This window comes from Achroia grisella, unplaced genomic scaffold, assembly GCF_030625045.1.
Source record: "Achroia grisella isolate CSIRO2021 unplaced genomic scaffold, CSIRO_AGI_Agris_v1 utg768, whole genome shotgun sequence".
NCBI lineage: Eukaryota > Metazoa > Arthropoda > Insecta > Lepidoptera > Pyralidae > Achroia > Achroia grisella.
The window spans coordinates 98,667-119,344 of NW_026713015.1; the positions used below are offsets into that span (position 1 = coordinate 98,667).

At 36.4% G+C, this 20,678-nt stretch overlaps 2 protein-coding genes across 2 annotated transcripts in view; one reads left to right on the top strand and one right to left on the bottom strand.

Annotated features, from left to right (window-relative positions):
* The window catches only part of LOC131850411 (uncharacterized), a 69,566-nt gene extending 62,293 nt beyond the window's left edge, over positions 1–7,273 (top strand). Inside the window, exons 50-57 of the mRNA XM_059200623.1 lie at positions 224–385; positions 1,393–1,486; positions 2,337–2,442; positions 3,124–3,227; positions 3,825–3,977; positions 4,304–4,416; positions 5,695–5,859; positions 7,087–7,273. Coding sequence (XP_059056606.1) covers positions 224–385; positions 1,393–1,486; positions 2,337–2,442; positions 3,124–3,227; positions 3,825–3,977; positions 4,304–4,416; positions 5,695–5,859; positions 7,087–7,164 — 975 coding nt within the window. The 3' untranslated portion in view covers positions 7,165–7,273. The remainder of the gene's footprint in view (positions 1–223; positions 386–1,392; positions 1,487–2,336; positions 2,443–3,123; positions 3,228–3,824; positions 3,978–4,303; positions 4,417–5,694; positions 5,860–7,086) is intronic.
* A 2,133-nt stretch (positions 7,274–9,406) lies between these two features.
* On the bottom strand, positions 9,407–19,960 carry LOC131850403 (uncharacterized). The gene is made up of 7 exons (XM_059200615.1): positions 19,865–19,960; positions 17,942–18,062; positions 16,865–17,019; positions 16,284–16,415; positions 14,730–14,846; positions 13,608–13,704; positions 9,407–9,534 (listed from the first exon to the last, which is right to left on the bottom strand). The coding sequence occupies exons 1-7, from the start codon at positions 19,955–19,957 to the stop codon at positions 9,407–9,409; spliced, it is 843 nt and encodes a 280-aa protein (XP_059056598.1). The 5' UTR covers positions 19,958–19,960.
* Positions 19,961–20,678: the final 718 nt, after the last annotated feature.

A 20,678-nucleotide genomic window follows, 5' to 3' on the forward strand; every position in this document is an offset into this window, starting at 1 on the left:
TGCGAAGAATCGAACCTGCGACTATCGGAAGTCAAGCGCTAGATCGTCGAAACCGTCAATTCGAATTCATTGAATGAATGAAAAAAATTACGTCAAAAAAAATTAAGCACGACGGTTTCAGCGTGACAGCGGAACGATAGAGTGATATTGACTGTGATGATCGATGATGATGATGACGAGCAATCAATCAAAACGACCGAGTAGTCAACTTGTCTCTCTGCAGGTATCAATATTCCTGAGCAGCATCCGTCGTCCGGCGCTATTAGATGTGCTGGTGTCGGATGGCTCTCGTCGTCGCCTTCTGCTCAAGGCTGGAGAACCGCTGATGCTGGATGCTGCAGCGTGCCGTGTTTCTAGACTCCTGCCTGACGTACGGACGTACACTGTAAGTTTATTGTATACATACTAGATATCTCATGCACCTTCGTCTGCGTAGAATTGTAACCTAGTAACCATACAAACTTTCATACCCTATTTTATTATTCGGGTAAATATTTTACCAACTTTGAATGTCATATTTATTTATATTTAAGCAATAGCTTAAGACATAGGTTTCAATCTCCTAGTTTTCTAAATGACGATACTTCCATACAACCTTTCAGCGCCCCTTTCAACCTACACCCCTATTTTCGAAAAAAGTAACCTGTGTCCTTCAGAGTCTAGACTCAAATATCCGGTGAAACTGTAAAGGACAGCTGCGGCCAACAGCATTAGAGTAGCCCAAAAAAAATATATTTGTACACGAAATTTTATTTAAATCGGTTCAGTAGTTTTGGCGTTCAAGCTCGACAGACATACAAACAGAGTTACTTTCGCATATTTAATATTAGTTTCGCATTTCGCATATTTAACATTATAATATTAATTAGGATAATCCGCGGAAGTTTCGACTGAGTTACATTTTTCTGTTTTTCCAACAGTTTTCTTTCTAATCAGACCAAACCACAGCTTACAAAGCAAGCTGTTTGGCGGCTGTAGTTACGATAATCTGCGGAACTTCGTCCGAGTTACATTTTCTCTGATTTTCCAATATTTTTCATTGTAGCTTTGCTCTTATTTGTCGTAGCTGGTCTAATCAGACAGAATCAGACTTGTCTAATCGAAATATGTCTTACAAAGGAATAGGTGAGACTGTATGTACGCGCAGACGACTAAGTCTACCTTCTCTATATTTTATCGAGTTAGGTGTTATTTTGCGGAAGTGCATTTTTTTATGTAATGAATTTATACCAGTTTTTTTTATACCACGTAGGTGGCAAACAAGCATACGGCCCATCTGATCGTAAACGGTTACCGTAGCCTATGGAGGCCTAAGACAGAGGTGTCAAACAAAATAATATATGTATTTAATTCTGCATTTCTGCTTTATATTAACTGCTTCTTCTCCACCAGGTAACTCCGATGAGCGAGGACAGTGGACTGATAGAATTTCTAGAAGATCACAAGACAATATATAGCTTGGTTTCAGCGAAAATTGATTTAGAGGGTAAGTTAAAGATCTTTTCGTAATAACCACCTGATGGTAAGTGGTAACCGTCGCCTATATACCGAAACAGTACTACGGACATCACGTTATGTGACGCCCGTAGTTAATACGTAATACACTATAATTTCACTGGCCATGTCTCTCAGCTGACTGTCTATGATGATGATTCGTGTTCTCCTGGTACTTTTAATGTAGCTTCGCTTCCTTACTACCTTAGATTTTTTTCACTGTTATGATAAATGAGCTGATATACCACCTGATGGTAAGTGGTGACCGTCGCCTATATACATGAACTGCCCTACGCACATTACGTCATCATGTAACGCCCTTAGTATCCTTAATACATTGTCAATTTGAAGGACTACAAGGTTCGGTCTCCATAAACTGTGATTTCACTGGCCATGTCTCTCAACAAACTGCCTATAAATTCATGTTCTCCTGGTACTTTATGTAGTTTCGCTTCTTTACTATTTTATTTTTGTCTTTGTCATGGCAAATATATCAGTTGTCTAATCCATAACTCGAGTTCTGCTTACATTGGGACTAGATGGCGCTGTGTATATTGTCCTAAGATATTATTATATGGACCATAGACCGTACCATAAATAAAAAACAATGTATTTAGAGTTGCGAAATAGTAGACAATATAAAAATCCTAAATGTATGACTGATGATACTTTCTCAGTCATCAGTACACATGTATTTCTTAACCAACAGACGCAAGGACGTCATAACTAGGTGGGCCTGGTAAGCAACTCATCAGGGAATCATCAATGCTAAATGTGCACATGTTCTGATGACTGGTGACAGTTCATCAGTCACCAGTATATATGTATTTCTTAACCAACAGGTGTGAAGATGTCGCTACCTCGGGCGCCTGATGATGAACTCATCAGGGACTCATCAGTAAACCAGTTCCATCAGTTCGCAGGCAAAGTGCCCGCGTACACGCTCAGGTAATTATCGTAATCTATCAATATTACTGGCTGTCCCGGCAAACGTTGTTTTGCTATATAAATCAAAATCGCTATTAAAAAATAGGGTTGATACTAGAAGGGCGAAAATGTGGGGTTGTATGTATTTTTCAATCCTAAATAATAATAAAATGAAAATATTATTTCGAAAAAATAAAAAAAAATATATTTAGGGGTGGATATCCCTTACCACGATGATGATAATGATCCATTCCATCCATTACCACTTAGGGGTATGAAAAATAGATAGTAGCCGATTCTCAGACCTACTGTATATGCATATAAAATTTCATAAAAATCGATCATGCCGTTTGGGAGCAGTATGGTAACTAACATTGTGACACGAGAATTTTACATATAAGATTTATTATAATACTAAAAAGCTGAAGAGTTTGTTTGTATGTTTGTTTGAACGCGCTAATTTCAGGAACTACTGGTTCGAATTGAAAAAAAATTGTGTTGAATAGTTCATTTGTCGAGGAAGGCTTTAAGCTATATAACATTACGCTACGACCGATAGAAGCGATGCATCTATGAAAAGTGTTGCAAAAACGGTGAAAATTATTCATATTTGAGGGCTTCCGTTGCGTTCAAGTTACTGAGTCTACGCATATTACGACACGTGTTTCGCCTCTGCTTCACCTATTTACATTAAATATGCAGATCAGCTCTGGAAGACCACAGTTCCTCGCTGCAGGACTTCATAGCCAAGAAATTGAAGTTCCAAGACACACTCGCATCTGCCACTGTTCACACTTGGCTGTTGGGTAAGTGGTATTAGTACATTAGCGGTGCTATTACGCTAACGATTATTAGAAATATTGTGAATAGCGCCATCTAGTATTTATAAATCGAACTAAGTTGTTTGTCATAAGCCCTGATCGGAGTTTTTTTTTGTATATGATAATGTAATGGTGCACCCGCCTGCGCTAACGGCTTACGCTGGCGGGGCACCAGTGGAGTATAATAAGATGAGCATGAGGTTGATAATGTACCATTACATTATTTAATATTTAATAATTTGTAATACTTGAACGGCTCCTTATAGGAATTTCTCTCTGTGTAAAAATAATAAAAAGCTAATATAACAATAAAAATATTGAATAGAAACCATGCATCTGAAGTGCAATATTGGTATTCTGTTGACGGCCGCGGTGGTTTAGCGATTAAGCACATCGGTTTACTTCCGGTGGTCGCGGGTTCAATTCCTCGCACGGCATAATTTGTTTTCATGAGTATAATTGTTTGTATCGGTCTAGGTATTTTCTATGTATGTTTGTTGTCTCTTCAACTCAACTTTAGCTGGTTTTTGTTATTATTATTTCACTCATTGCTTCACTCCAGATATTCGAATATTTTTCCAGGTCTAGGAGATAGACATCTGCAGAATGTCCTGTGCAGCACGAGAGATGGCGCGGTGTGCTGCGTGGACTGGGGCGCCGCCCTGCAGTACGGCGGCAGTGAGCTCCCGCCCGCCAGGCTCACCAGGAACCTGATAGCCATCTGCGACCCTCAGAGTATGTTGTTATTTTTAATTAGAAAACATTTATTCTAGTATGATATTTTAGATTTAAGTCATAATAAAATAGTTTATTCTTGTAGGACATTTTAGTCATATTAACTGGAAGCTTTTGAAATGTGATCTCAGAGAAGGATCGAAAGAATTAGCTGGTAAAATAAAATAAGAAATGAGAAAATAAAATTGTAACTTTGTGTAGTTCTATTGCAATTTTATTGTAAAATGTATTGTAAAGATAATTGTGACTTTGACAAGAAATTTATTACCCAGGCGAAGCCAAGTCGCACCGCTAGTGTAGTAATAATTATGTTCGTCTGTCCCCAGTTTTGGAGAGTCGTATACAGAATTTGATGTCCACACTGCGCGACAGCCACAAGCTGTTCTCAATATTCATCAAGATGTCATACAAATGGATGGGTCGCGAGTTTGATGACAAGGTTGATTTTATGAAATGATTTTATATATGATTTTATTTACTAACTTTATTTTATTTAAAAATTTTTATGAATGATTTTATATATAATGATTTTATTTACTAACTAGCTGTACCCGTGACTTCGTCCGCGTGGAATTTAACTGTCTTTTTCTAAAATAAAAGTAGGCTAAGTTACTCCTTATTACATCACCTACCAGCCAATAAAAGTCCTGTCAAAATCGGTCCAGCCATTTCAGAGATTAGCCGGAACAAACAGACAGACAGACAGGTCTGTCTGTCTGTTTGTTCCGATTCATCTCTGAATCCTTAATCCCAGAGGCAAATATGTCATTACCGATGTTACCAGGTTTTTGTAATTTTTAAATAGGGTTGTGGCACTATGGGAAATTAATATTAATTACCCATTTTTACAGGTTACTCAGAAATAATGTGTGGGTGTTTATTTAAAACGCATTAACAAGAAATTAATAATGTATAGGTTTTAATAAATATATGGTTGTTTTATCAAAATAGATTTATTATTTTCCACTTAAATAAAGACTAACTGCCTATTTTATAAAAAATAAATGTTTGTATGGTGTTATATATCATAAAATAAACACCTATTTTAAATATTTAGCTGTTTGAAAGAAAAAAAATGTAGCTTAATACTGTAAAAAATTTGTGTATATACGGAAACCCTAAAAAAATATTTTTGTGTTGGACAACGACAGTAATTGAAACACTGGTATATGTACTAAATAAAAAAAAAATCAATGGAAGCATCATGTAAATCCTTAAAACTAATATGTTAAAATAAAATTTACCGATTGAACAAATCGGTATCGCAGGTACAACACTACTCCGTTAGAGCTGGTAACATTATTTGAAAATTTGACATTAACACCTGTCAATTTAGTTGCCGGGGTCAAAAAGATACTATAAAAATAAATTTAGATTTTAGATTTAGATTTATTTATTTGGCATGTAAAACAGGTTACATTTAGGTCGTCAGTTACAAAATTATAATTCGATAATAAACATTAACAATAATCATTAACATAAATTTAAATAATCATTAACATCAATTAAAAATAAACATTGTAAAAAAACTGGCTTAAAAAAATATTCAATTGAGTTGTTCTTGCCAGTTCTTCTCAATTGGATCTATACACTGAACTGGACGATACGCAATAAGTATAATATAAAAAAAATAACGTTCATAAGCGGCTAAAATGTCCTACATGAATAAATGATTTTTGATTATGAATTATGAATTTTAAATCGTATTTTTTTGCAGTTCGTGTATATAGAAGATATCTTGTCTGGTGATGCCCTCTCGTGTCATATCACAAAGACAGTAATAGGGAAGTCGGAGAGACTGCACAAGGAGAAATATCTAAAATTACTCGACGATGTTCTCCAGGGTTATGAGAAGAAGGACCGGTACAGCATCGTGGAGCAGGTGAGGTCGCATCCAGCATGATAAATAACTGAATCTGAGTTTTTTTAGTTGTATGGTGCACCCGCCTGCGCTAACGGTTTACGAACTATCTAACTTAAAATTCATAGCGCTGACAATGTTATCTGATTGAACAGAGATTAAGTGCGTAGCGGTTTCTATGTTGATTGTCGCATGCCTAATCCTTGTTGTTAATTAAATATAAGTAAATCAATATTTATTTAAAAGAGCAACACAAGTTTCTTGCTTATTCTTCTTGTGATGAATCTGCTTTCCGAATGAGCGGTAGAATAAAAAAACTTGACTATTCAAAAGTGCTTATATTAAGTTTATTTGAATAAAGATTATTTCTACTTCTATTTCTACGTTGTATACGATGTATATGTATCAGTTGTCTAGTAAAAACCATGGTAGGACACAATGAAAATCATAATTACAACAAGAAAAACTAAAAACACCATATGACGACCTCGGTGGTCTAGATGGCTTTACTGTGTGAATTGTCATGCACAAACAGATTATTATTATTACCATGAGGACAATAGTGTTATTATGTATAATATGTATGTATTTACGAAAAAAAAATATCTATGTATTTGTATCAGTTGTCTAGTACCCATAACACAAACTACAGCTAGCTTAACTTGGGTTTACGCTGTGTGTATAGGAGATTATTATTATTACCATAGGACACTATTGTCCTAAAAAAATCTATATTTTTTATGGATGATAATGGAATGGTGCAACCGCCTGTGCTAACGGCTTACGCTGGCGGGGCACCAGTGGAGCATGACAAATTCACTAAGATTTTTTAATAATTCCAGGGGGAACTACCTTGAGGTCAATCTGACATAGTAATTTTTTTATATACTATAGTGGTAAACAAGCATAAGGCCCGTCTGATAAAAAGCTGTTACAGTAACCTATGGATGCATAAAATACCAGGAGTGTCACAAACGCGTTGTCGATCTGATATTGCTAGCAATGGGGTCATCAGCCCAAATTACTAACAATTCCTACAGACAATTCATACAGCGCCATCTAGTCCCAAGCTAAGCACAGCTATGGGTACTAAAGAACTTATAAATACATGCTTTTTTTTAAATACATACATAATATACATAGAAAACACTCAGCCCGACAAACAATCACACTCATGAATACAAATGTTTGTACCGTGAGAGGAATCGAACCTGCGACCTTTGCAAGTTATATTTATTATTATCGTAGGCATCGTGTCTGCTCCGCCACTGCACCGATCCTCGTATCCTGAGCGTGACTCGGACCAACTGGGAACCGTGGGTTTGAAGGACGCGGTCAGAAGACAAGAGATGATAAGTGATAGTGTTTTTTTTAATTATAATTTATACCTTTATAAGTAATTACAGTAATTAGGTAACAATAGAAGGTGATATAAAAGTTGATAACTTTATTAATTTAAAAATATATTTTTTTTTAATTTTTATGATTGATAACGTTGATTTTTTTTTAGAATAATGTTTTTATGTAACTGGAAACAAGCGATAATAATCATGTAATTTATAATAGAATTGAATGTTATAATAGTTTTTTTTTATTTCTTTTTAAATTTAGGGACTTTTGTACCATCTAAGTACATGTCAGTCCCATTGTACCCTAAAAGTTGTGAAAAAAAGTTACGGCTACAGTTTCATAAAGGCCAGTGTGTATAATATATGTGTTATCTATAATAGAAAAAGTTATTAAATAACAAAAAAAAATAAAAATTATATTGATTTTTTCACTTATTTTATTTTATAATTTCTACCTCCACTTCAAAGAGGGAACGCTGCCAATATCTTCGGAACCTTGCCTAAAGGGACTTCTTTTAATAATATATTTTGCTACTTCAGCGCCATCTAACAGCCAGTAATGAACTCATGCGAGGAAAGTCGCGGATAGAAGGTAGTTTTGAAATAAATAAAAGACACTTATGTTACGTAAATAGATTTATTTTGTTACACAAGTACCTATTATATACACATTTATTTACTTTTGACAATCTGGCTACTTGTGGGTTTGTATTCACCCAAAAAATAAAACAACACGCAAGTTTCTTGCTCGTTCTTATTTCCGAATAAGTGGTGGAGTGAAAAAATATTATGTGACTATTCAAAAGTGCTTATATTAAGTTTATTTGAATAAAGATTATTTATATTTTGTTACGTTACAATTACATTGTAAATCTAAATTTTTACAATAGTTTTTTTACTATATTTCTACATATATTCATAGATATAGATTCTAAAATGTTACGATAGGAAATTTTGAACTCCTTCCCACACTTTTTGTATATTTAAATAAATAAATAACTCTGTACAATTAACACAGCGCCATCTAGTCCCACGGTAAGCAGAGCTTGTGTTACATGTATGTACTATAATAGATAACTGATATAAATACTTAGATTTTTTTAAAATACATTTATAACATACATGGAAAACACCCAGACCGATACAAACAATCAGTCATGAATATAAATGTTTGCACCGCGCGAGGAATCGAATCTGTGACCATCGGAAGTAAAGCGGTGTGCTAAACCAGCGAGTCCGTCATTGAATATACAGTATAAGAAAACATTATAAAATATATGTAACCTAAGAAAAAAACAAATAATTAGTCACTAAGTATTACAAAAGCACTACTTTAATTTTATTACTGTTAATTTTTTTTATAAGTATTCTGCCTTAAGAGATTTAAATCTAGCCACCCGGGGCAAAGGGCCTGAGACTCCAAACTTCACCCCCTAGGGAGGTGCGGATGGATAGTGAGTGTACCCCTCTTGTCACATAATGTCACACTATCAGACCCCCTCTGTTTTGTGATGTATGGCCAGCCCCTTACGAAGCAAACTCTTTGGTGGTCAAAATAGAAGAGACAGAGATACAAACTCTACCTATAGTCTGTTTTTAATCTCGGAGACTAAATTGACAGGTGTTAATGTCAAATTTTCAAATAATGTTACCAGCTCTAGCGAAGTAGTGTTGTACTTGCGATACCGATTTGTTTAAACGTAAGTTTTTGTTATAATTTTTTTTTTACCAAACTGAACTGAGAGGAAACGCCACTACGCATCTTATGTGGTTGTAGCCCACTCATGCTTAAACGCAAATCTCCTTTGGAAAATTTATACTATATGTTGAGGAGATAAAAGTCATCGCCCATAAGAATGTCCTTCAATTCTTGTCTGGCGAACTCTGAATAAGTGCTACAGGTCCAAGCACCTGACAATAGACCAAACCCTACAAAAAAAATGTTTTATAAAAAAAGGTAGTAGAAGTTAGTCTTTGTTTGAATGAATAGTATATATATAATGTATTAATTTTTGGTAGTGCCACAACCCTATTTAAAATTGCAAAACCTGGCAACATTGTAATGTCAAATTTGTCTCCGACTTTAATTTTTGTAATTTATATTGTAAAACTTTAAATTGGGCTAAAAAGAACTTGTATCCAAAGCCGTAAAAATTACTAATAAAAAAAATGGTCTCCAAAATAAAAAAACGGACTATAGATTCTTCAAGTGACGGTCTTCAAGCGAATTTGGAGCAGGGTTTCCTGAGCGGCTGTAGCGGCATCCGCAGCGAGGCGACGCAACTCTTGGTGGTGGAGAGCTCCTTCCTCAGTCGTATAATGTCGAGCTCAGCCTGCCTCTTACGCTGGAAAGACACTGTAAGCTTATTTCCAAATATGTTCATTGAGTTTTTAATACCATGCTAGTTGTCTGGGACTCGATCTGCGTTACTTTGACAAAAATAACAATAATAATCCTGGACAATTCTCATGACCATACTGCTCCGAACGAAGGAAGGTTACTGTACTGTATTTAAATATTAATTTAAATAAAACGCTTCACATTTAATTTGTCCGTTCCCGCCATTTTATAATACAGATTCTGTCAACTGCACAGAGCACATTATAAACAATAGTAGTACTAGTACATTTTATCCACAAGTGGATAGACAAAGGTACGAGATCATACAGCCCATTATAAACAACAATAATTATACCAAAGACTATATATACTACATATATATAAATTAATAGAAACTCTATACATATAAATAAAATTGGAGTGTCTGTTTGTAATACTGAAATAACCGTTTTTTACTACATGCATATGATTATATGGTACATACAACAAAAAACGTTTTTTACAATTTTTGTCTGTCTGTCTGTTTGTTCCGGCTAATCTCTGAAATGGCTGGACCTATTTTAATGGGACTTTTTTTGGCAAGTAGCTGATGTAATATAGAGTAACTTATATTACTTTTATTTTAGAAAAATTCTCTAATTAACTTTTTTGTTAAATTCCACGCGGCCGAAGTGGTTAGTCGTTATATATAGAATTATAGCTGTATATACGAGTGACGAATGACGTGAGAATATTCTATAGATGAACTATGGAACGTGTCTGTCTCGTCTGCAAACGGCCAGTCGTCATGCAAAGAGGTAATGATGTGAAATGATTTTATTGTACAAATATAAGATCTTGTGTTATGGATACTAGACAACTGATATGAATATACATATACATTTTATTGTTTACCTACTTTTGGCAAATAAAGTATTAGGTATTCTTATTATTATTATTTATAAACACAATTTACTAATAACACATAAGTTTGTGAGTATGAATAAATAAATGTACGTGTGTTACTCTTTCACGCAAAAACTACCGAACGGATTTTGATGAAACTTTACAGTAATATAGCTTATACATCAGATTAACATATAGGCTATAATTCAAAAAGATATTATGTAAATTAGGCGAAATATAATGGTAAATGCCATGTAAGTGTTATACAGATTAAGTTGTGCGGGACAGACAGTTTTATATATGAATCAGATTATTCAATTTGGTTGTGTTACTTCAGAATAACATGTATGCTATATCACCAGCGGCCCTGTCGCCTCTCCGACCAACCCCCCGTCCAATAGAATAGAATAGAAAATCATTTATTCAAATAAACATAATTTAAGCACTTTTGAATAGTCATAACATTTTTTTTATCTACCGCTCGTTCGGAAAGCTGTCAATCAAACTGGGATCGAAATTACGGCGGCCTGACCCGAATCCGAAAACTAGACAAAACGGAAATAGACAACCACGCAGACAACATAACGTCCATACTAACCACGTGCTACGAACAGTCTTGCCCTCTCACCGTACCCAAAAGCAGAGGTAGGCAACACTGGTGGTGTCTCGAACTAGAGAGACACCGACGGAGGTTAAGGAAAACTTTCAACGTAGCCATGAATAGTAGGTCACAAAGTGATTGGGACAAATACACTACTTCGAGAAAAAAATACAAAAAACTAATTCGCCAACGACGACAGGAATGTTTATTCTGCACAAATATAGAAAACAACAACCAAGCATATATAAAAGCGTGTCTCTCCAAGGAGAAAGACCACACAATAGGCTGTCTAAAAAAACCAGATAACAGCTACACAACAAATGACACAGAAACTTGCGAAATACTACTGTCAACTCACTTCCCAGGATTTCTAGTGGACAATAACCACTCATGGAATTCACAGGAAGACAGGACAACCAGCAGCTCGGACTGGGAGGTAGCTTGCAAAATAATAGACAAAGAAAAACTAATATGGGCAATCAACACATTCCTGCCTTTCAAAGCAGCGGGACTAGATGGTGTCTTTCCGGCCCTCCTTAGATGGAGCGGAGACATAATAGCCGAACAACTCGTTCAGCTATTTCGAGCATGTCTGGCACACCGATACATACCTTTGAAATGGCGCGAAGTGAAAATAATCTTCATCCCAAAACCAGGCAGAGGTGATTATACGCAGGCCAAATCTTTTCGACCAATTAGTCTCACATCGTTTTTACTAAAAACTTTGGAGAGACTATGCGACAAAGAAATCAGAGACCTTGTGTCCACAAACAAACCACTCCACCCTAACCAACATGCCTACAGCGAAGGTAAATCAACGGAATCAGCACTCCACAGCGTAGTAACCCGAATTGGTAACTCGTTACACTCAAAGCAGCCAACACTAGGTGCCTTTATAGACATCGAAGGGGCCTTTGATTTTTTTTTTTGCCATACCTTTAATATATTAAGCAACATGCTAAATTTCGTGCAATTCAGTTTACCGTTAACACTACCACACGAGGTATCGTGAGCATAGGATGTCCACAAGGATTCAACGACAACGATTCTCTACACGGTAGGGTATATGACGATATTGCCATATGATAACAGGAAAATTTACTCTATGCGACCGCATGAGAGAAGTTCAGAACTGTAGAGAGATGGTGTAAAAACCACGAATGTAAATCCTTCCAAAACAGAACTAATCATGTTTACTAACAAAAACTCCTGGTACCTTCAGGACACCGAAACTCTTTAACACAGACCTTAATCTAAAAGAAGAAGTCAATACCTGGGAGTTATACATGGACAGATATGGAACAAACATCTTGACCACAAAATTAACAAAAACCATAGCATTTTATCAATGTCGAAAGATGCTAGGAAATAAGTGGGGTATTACACCTAAAATAACACTCTGCTATACACAGCTGTGATAAGACCAATGCTCGTGTACGGGACAGCCTTGGTTTTACATATCGAAACTCACGACCACAGTCAACTAAGGTTTTCAAAGTTGCATGCTCTGCAATCACGGGATGTATGAAAACTACCCCAACAACAGCAATTGAAATAGCCCTCAATATAACACCCCTCGATTTGTACCAACAGGAGGCAGCCATAGCTGCCATAAATACCATCTTGGTCTATCAAAAACCATAATAGTTCTCACACTCACATCCTGAACCAAGCAATCGAACATTTTTTTGATTGCAGCTCCGTTGACAGAACTCAAACTTATCAATCATTTAACAGAAAATACCAAATACAAATGAATCAGGAGGAACAAGACCAATCTGCTGTAAATGAACTGCGAATATACACAGATGGCTCCAAAACACATAACGGTTCAGGAGCAGGAGTTGACCTCAACATGAACTTATACATAAGTCGGCCCACACAGTTCGATTTTCCAATGTGAATGCGTGTCACTGAGGCAGCACGAACAGTGCTAAATCCGGTGTCAACAACTTCAACTGTAAAATTTATATCCAGCAGTGCAGCCGTGCTAAAAGTAGTACAGAACAGGAAATCAAACAACAGATTAATAATCGAATGTCACAATATCATGGATAAAGTGGCAGAGCACAACGGTGTAACCATCCAGTGGATAGGGCACAGTGGATCATATGGAAATGATGCCTTGAGTTCGAATTGGCGAGGATCAGGCATGACGGTTCCGCTTCTGCCAATACCATTCTCGCAGTTCGATCCTGGATTCGCCAAAGCATCAAAACCAAAGATGGAAACAAACCACCGATTGTAAACAATCAAAAGTTTGTTGTCAAAAGCCTAATAAATCTGGACAGGCATACATAAAAAAATATTTATGGAGAAACTGTTTTGATAATATATTATTGATTATTGATTTGATAATACGTTATTGACGACCTCGGTGGTCCAGCGGTCTAGTACACCGCTTTACGACCGATGGTCGCGGGCCCGAATGAGAGGCTCGCACGGAAAATACAAACATTTGTATTCAGCTCCTAGCGGTGCTCTCAGACTAAAGTCATATCCGTGATTGTTTGTATCGGTCTGGGTGTTTTCTATATATAATATGTAGTGTATTTAGAGTAAAAAAAAAAAATTTGATGCGGGCGTATTTGTATGAGTTCGTTGGCGAGCCTGGCTTCCACTTGAGCGACCCTTTGCCGCAGTTCAGCTATGTCGCGCATCAGACGAGCGGCCGCTAGTTTGTTGTCAGCCTGTGTCAATATTGTTGAGATTATTATTATTATTATTATTAAATCTAAATATATATAACTCAAAGGTGACTGACATAGTGATCTATCAACGCACAGCCCAAACCACTGGACGGATCGGGATGAAATTTGGCATGCAGGTACATATTATGACGAAGACATCCGCTAAGAAAGGATTTTGATTAATTCTACCCTCAAAGGGATCAAATAGGGGATGAAAGTTTGTATGAAACTTTGTCAATTTTAAACCGATCGGGCTGAGACTTTGCATGCATAAAGCTACTATACGTAGGGCATCCCCTAAGAAAGAATTTTGATAAAATCCACCCCTAAGGGCATAAATTAACGCGAGCGAAGCCGCGGGCAAAAGCTAGTTTATAATAATGTTACCCGCGAATTCGTCCGATTAAATGAAAAAAAATTGCCTAACTTACTTATTATAATATTAGCTATCTGCGAGTGAAAGTTCCGTCAAAATTGGTCCAACCGATTGAAAGATTGACGACAAACAAAATATTTATAAATTTATTTGTGATGATGATATTGATATTGATGTAATAAAAATTATTAAATATACTCGTACATTTATTGAAAAGCAGTTAATTTGTTAATTTCTTGCTTTAAACTTTTTATCTTTAAAAAGTAATATGACATATACATATAAATAAAATTGGGGTGTCTGTTTGTAATATTGAAATAACCGTTTTTTACTATACACATATGAATATAAATACCGTACATACACCAAAATAATATATTTTACAATTTTTGTCTGTCTGTCTGTGTGTTTGTTCCGGCTAATCTCTGAAATGGCTGGACCGATTTTGACGGGACTTTTATTGGCAGGTAGCTGATGTAATAAGGAGTAACTTAGGCTACTTTTATTCTGGAAAAATAAAGTTAAATTTCATGCGGACGAAGTCGCGTGTACAGCTAGTATTAAATAAAAATGTGCATGAACAACTATTGCCATGCACGTTTGCCATTCAAGTAATAGTATCAATAGTGTAAAAAAGTATCAGACTCACGATCCTCGATGGTGCGTTTTTGGCTACGTTCCTGCTGACCATATTCGGCAGATCTGCTACAGAGCAAGGAGTGAATATACTCTCGGTTGGATGCAGTTTTGTTACACCTTGTATCGCCTATAAAAATAGTATTTATTAGAGAGGGGCAGAGGCTATTGAGAGTAAGGGGGAGGCCCTATCTGTTAGTCTGGATATTGCGAAGGCCTTTGATCGGGTTTGGCATAAAGATCTTCTTTCAAAGCTACCATCCTTCGGGTTACTTGCGAAGTTATGCAAATGGGTCGCCAGCTTTCTCGCTGATCGGAGCATCAAGATCGTTGTCGATGGTGCTTGCTCCGACGCACACTCTGTGAATGCTGGTGTTCCACAAGGCTGTGTGCTATCTCCGACTCTGTTCCTTCTGCATATCAATGACATGTTACAAATCAACAACATTCATTGCTATCCGGATGACAGTACCGGAGATACCTTGTACAGCGGCCATGCTAATATGTCGCAGGCAAAAGTTATAGAGTACCGGAACAAACTTGTGTCCGAAATCGAAACTTCACTCCATCAAGTTTCGGTTTGGGGTCAGGAAAATTGTGTTCAATTCAACCCCAAGAAGACACAAGTTTGCGCGTTTACCGCTAAAAAGAATCCATTTATCGTATCTCCTCAGTTTCAAGACACTCCTTGATGTGAAGCCAAATCTCGAGGTCCTTGGCGTTGATAAATCCAGTAACGTTCACTTTTGCGGTCATTTGGAGGACAAGGCTAAAATAGCCTCAAAAAAGCTTGGTGTGCTCAGTAGAGTGAGACGGTATTTCACGGCGGCCCATCGCTTGCAATTATACAAGGCGCTGATCCGCATATGGAATACTGTTCCCATCTCTGGGCGGGAGCACCACAATACCAGCTACTTCCATTTGACCGCATTCAGAACCGAGCAGACATAATCATTGGTAATCAACGTCTATGTGACAGACTCGACCCATTGGCTTTGCGGCGAGATATTGCATCCCTGTGCATTTTCTACCGCATATATCACGGGAAGTGTTCTGAGGAATTGTTCGGATTAATACCGGATGCTGAGTTTCACCCGCCAGAAACTAAAATACCATCCTGATTATCTGGATGAATGGCGGTCCTCCACAGTGCGGTTTTCTAGAAACTTTTTGCCACGCACAACCACATTGTGGAATCATCTTCCAACAATGGTATTTCCGAACCGATACGATATTGAAACCTTCAAAAAAAGAGCTTATTCCTTTTTAAAAGGCCGACAACGTACTTGCAATTCCGTTGGTGTTGCGGGTGCTCATGGGCGGCGGTAATCACTTACCGTCAGGTGAGCCGCATGCTCGTTTGTCCCCTGTTATAAAAAAAAAGAGATGAAGTTCATATCATTCCATGCAGAGGTGGCATTACCCATTGCGGGGCTCCGGGCGTCGGTTCTTTTTTGATTCCATCGCTATTTTATATGTATATGTGCACGTGGATTTTTTTTAACCATTTCTTAACCCCCCTTCGTGGTACGTGGTGAGAATTAAAACTACTGAGTGTGTTTCATACCTGTGCAACCACCGTTCTTGCATGTTGCACATGATGTGCCTCTTCTTTCTGCAAATGACGCTTCAAATGTTCTATTTCTGTTGATATACAGTACTTCTCTTTCTCCAGACGTTGGTTGGCTTGTTTTAGTGCCTTTAAGTAAAAAAAAAACATTTAATGTAGATCATTCATTTTATTTTTTATTACTCTTTATTTTGACGGCTTCGGTAGTCTTGCAGTTTAGCACACGCTTTACTTCCGATGCTCGCGGGTTCGCTTCCTCGCACGGTGCAAACATTTGTATTCATGTATGATGTATGTACATACAAAAAATCTATGTATTTATATCAGTTGTCTAGTACCTATAACACAAGCTCTGCTGACCGTGGGACTAGATGGCGCTGTGTTAATTGTCCAGAGTTATTTGTGATTATTCTAGGGTTCGTTAATGGAACACACAAGTTTCTCGCTCGTTCTTCTTGTGATTAGACAGCTTTCCGAATGAGCGGTAGATTAAAAAAATTGTATGACTATTCAAAAGTGCTTCAATATAAGTTTATTTGAATAAATGATTTCTATTCTATTTTAAATAATTATACTACCTTCATTTTCTCTTTCTTTTCGAAGTGACATTCTTCTATCCGTCTCTTGAGTTTCCTCTTCAACTCTTCTAGAAGATTCGAGAGGGTGACGCGGTTTGCTTCGAGGTCGGCACGTTGCTGTACGATTTGATTGATCGCTGTCAGCAGTTTGATTCCTATGCAGAAGGAAATTTAGAAATACCAGCTACTATTGTGTAGAATTTATATAAATAACTAGCTTTTGCCCGCGGCTTCGTTCGCGTTAATTTATCCCATTAGAGGTGGAATTTATCAGAATCCTTTCTTAGGGGATGCCTACGTCATAGTAACTTTATGCATGCAAAGTCTCAGCCCGATCGGTTTAAATTGACAAAGTTTCATACAAACCTTCATCCCTATTTTATCCCTTTGGGGGTAGAATTAACCAAAATCCTTTCTTAATGGATGTCTACGTCATAACATCTACCTGCATGCCAAATTTCAGCCCGATCCGTTCAGTGGTATTGGCACATGAATATAAATACGATACATACCCCAAATTGACAATTTTTACTATTGTTGTCTGTCTTTCTGGTTGAAACAAAGCTAATCTCAGAAATGGCTGGACCGATTTTGATGGGTGCGAATACTGTTATTATTGAATGAGTAGTCATGCTCACTAAAATGTCCAGACATGTGGCGGCGTGGTGAATGGGTAAATATGGTCGAGCGCAGTGACTATCCGTCATACTCGTGAACGACCTAGGCTACTTTTATCTCATGATTATATTTGACCCAAAAAATAGTGCTAGTTTTATTCTAGTAAACTTAAAAATTTAAAAGAGCAACACACAAGTTTCTTGCTCGTTCTTCTTGTGATTACATTCCACGATAAAAAACAAATTGTTATGACTATTCAAAAGTGCTTAAATTAAGTTTATTTGAATAAATGATTTTCTATTCTATTCTATTCTATTCAGAAAAATTCTATTATTCTAGAAAAATAAAATTACATTCCACGCGGACGAAGTCGCGGGTAGAGCTAGTATTCAATATTATTGCTTATTGCTCAATTACAATTTAATATGTTAGTTAATAAAAAAATAGATTTTTTATTACTCTGCTCGTTGAGTCGAAAGCGCTGGGCGGCTGGTTGGAAGTGGCAGGAGTCAGGACTTGGCGCGCCGGAGTCAGGGCCCGAGTACACGTAGTTGGGTAGACTAGAATCTGGTGGAGATTCCTGATGAATAAAAAAAACTATCTTTTATGGAAGGAAAGAAAGAAAATATATTTATTTGGTGCATTATTGATATATGTATATACAGTGGACCCGCGGTAATCCGGTCCCTGCGTAATCCGGCCCCCCTTGTAATCCGACATTGTCTATTATTTGTTATTGAATATTACTTTGACAATATACTTCAGAGTGCATATACATACATACATATATAACATAGAATCTTATCACTGGATCTGTAATTTGTCGGATTACAAGATACTCATTTGTAAAAAATTCCGGACTATAAGCAGAGGACCCTTAAGCACCACTCTATAATCCGACAAATACGATGGTCCGACATGACAAAACTGTATATGTATATAATATAAAGAATCATCCTATAATTTGTCGGCAAGGTACTCTTTTGTAAAAAAATGATTGTTGGATAACCGGGTCCGTCTGCAAAACGTTTGTCGGATATGTATGTATGTATATAATATAAAGAATCATCATTGGATCTATAATTTGTCGGATTACAAGGTACTCTTTTGTAAAAAAATTCGGACTATAAGGGGTCTTAGGCAGTACTCTATAATCCGACAAATTCGATAGTCCGACACTGCCTGCAAAATGATTGTCGGACTACCGGGGGTCCACTGTATGTATATATTTACTAGCTGACCCCACGATCTCCGTTCCGCCTCAAAATTAAATATGTCAAAGGTTTTTTAAAGTTTAGTACGCATTAAATTTCTGAACGCTTTGTTTTTTTTTTTTGACAGGTATCTGCATTTTGTATGGGAAAATATAATTGTTGTTTTTACTATTTCTCTTACAAAATTTTCTATATTTTATCACCGTTTAAACCTTCCCTGGACTTCTACGAATATTTCAAGACTAAATTAATAAAATTAGTCAAATAGGTTCAGCCGTTCTCGACTTTTAGCGAGACTAACGAACAGCAATTATATAGATATAGATATTATATATGTATATGTTATCTGTATCTGTATCTGTGGTAATATCATAAATATGCTCGAAAATTGCATTTTATTATTTTACGTCACAGGGTAATAATGATATTTTAATATATATTATTGGGGGAGAAAGTGATTGTTAGTAATGTGGACTAATAACCTCATTGCTAGCAATGTACCGTGTCAGGTTGACCTCCACGCGGTTGCCCCTGGAAACCATCGTGGTAAATTCTTGGTGAATTTGTCCCGATGGGCTAACTGACCTGACCTCATGCTCATCTTATCATCCTCCACTGGTGCCCCGTCAGCGTAAACCGTTAGCGCAGGCAGGGGCACCATTTCATTACCATCCATAAAAAAAATATATATTATTAAAAGGATCTCCTTATCTATACATCTATACATATAAATAAAATTGGAGTGTCTGTTTGTAATGTTGAAATAACCGTTTTTTACTACATGCATATGAATATAAATACGGTACATACACAAAATTAACATTTTTTACAATTTTTGTTTCTCCGTTTCTCTGTCTGTTTGTTCTGGCTAATCTCTGAAATGGTTGGACCGATTTTGACGGGACTTTTTTGGCAGGTAGCTAATGTAATATGTAGTAACTTAGGCTACTTTTAGGTTAACGAAGTTAGTTAGTTATATTCTATGAAAGTATAAAAAAATCGATTTGAAAGTTATATTTCCTAAAATTACCGACGTCCGCCAAATGTACTGTTACTTTTTATGCATTAAATAAATTGTTATATAAATAAACAAATAAATAATTATATATAGAGAAAAAAGTACATTATTTTTATATTATATTTTTTATATTATATTTTTTACACTTACCAAAGATTTGTATTTCGGGAGGTCATCGCTTGTAAATCTAACGCTGTGATTTCGTGGTATCTTCGACCCGGCGTGTAGTATCCTCAACGACATATTGTTAATAAATAGTTAACCTAAATAATATGAATGATTAGTAAATAATTAAGGAATAATCATTTTTTGCAGGATAATTCACAGAGTATCCTTCTAGCCCCAAGGTAAGCAGAGCTTTTTCTTTATACTTCAAATGTGGTAAACACATATTTTTGAAGAATTAACACAGCGTCATCTAGTGCCAAGCTAAGCAGAGCTTTTTTTCATACTTCGAATGTGGTAAACAAGTATACGGCCCATCTGATGGTAAACAGTTACCGTAGCCTATGGATGCCTGAAACACCATGGGGATCATATGCGCGTTGCGGACCCTTAAGGAACCTTAATATATTCTTAAAAATCCCCATGATATAGTCTCTCGAAAAAACCTCGACAAAATAATGCATAACATAGTCTTCTAAAATGGGATCGCATGATTAAGATGATGTCCGTAGTGCTGTTCATGTATATAGGCGACAGTTACCACTTACCATCAGTGCCGTCAGCTTGTTTTATATCTCAGGACAATTCACACAGCGCCATCTAGTTCCAAGCTAAGCAGTGCTTATATTATGAGTACTAAACAACTGATACAAATACATAGATACATTTTTTAAATACATACATAAAATACAAAGAAAACACAGTCCGATACAAACTATCACACTCGTAAATTTAAAATGTTTGTGCCGTGCGAGGAATCGAACCAGCGACCATATTGTTAGTGGATCTAATTACATAA

Bases quoted from the DNA above. Each gene is read 5' to 3' on its own strand.
- LOC131850403 (XM_059200615.1), bottom strand. From the start codon at position 19,957: ATGTCGTTGAGGATACTACACGCCGGGTCGAAGATACCACGAAATCAC. The intron at 17,020-17,941 runs GTAATAAAAAAT...CCTTCTGCATAG, and splicing joins CTTTCGACTCAACGAGCAGA to GAATCAAACTGCTGACAGCG. The intron at 13,705-14,729 runs GTGAGTCTGATA...ATATTGACACAG, and splicing joins AAAACGCACCATCGAGGATC to GCTGACAACAAACTAGCGGC.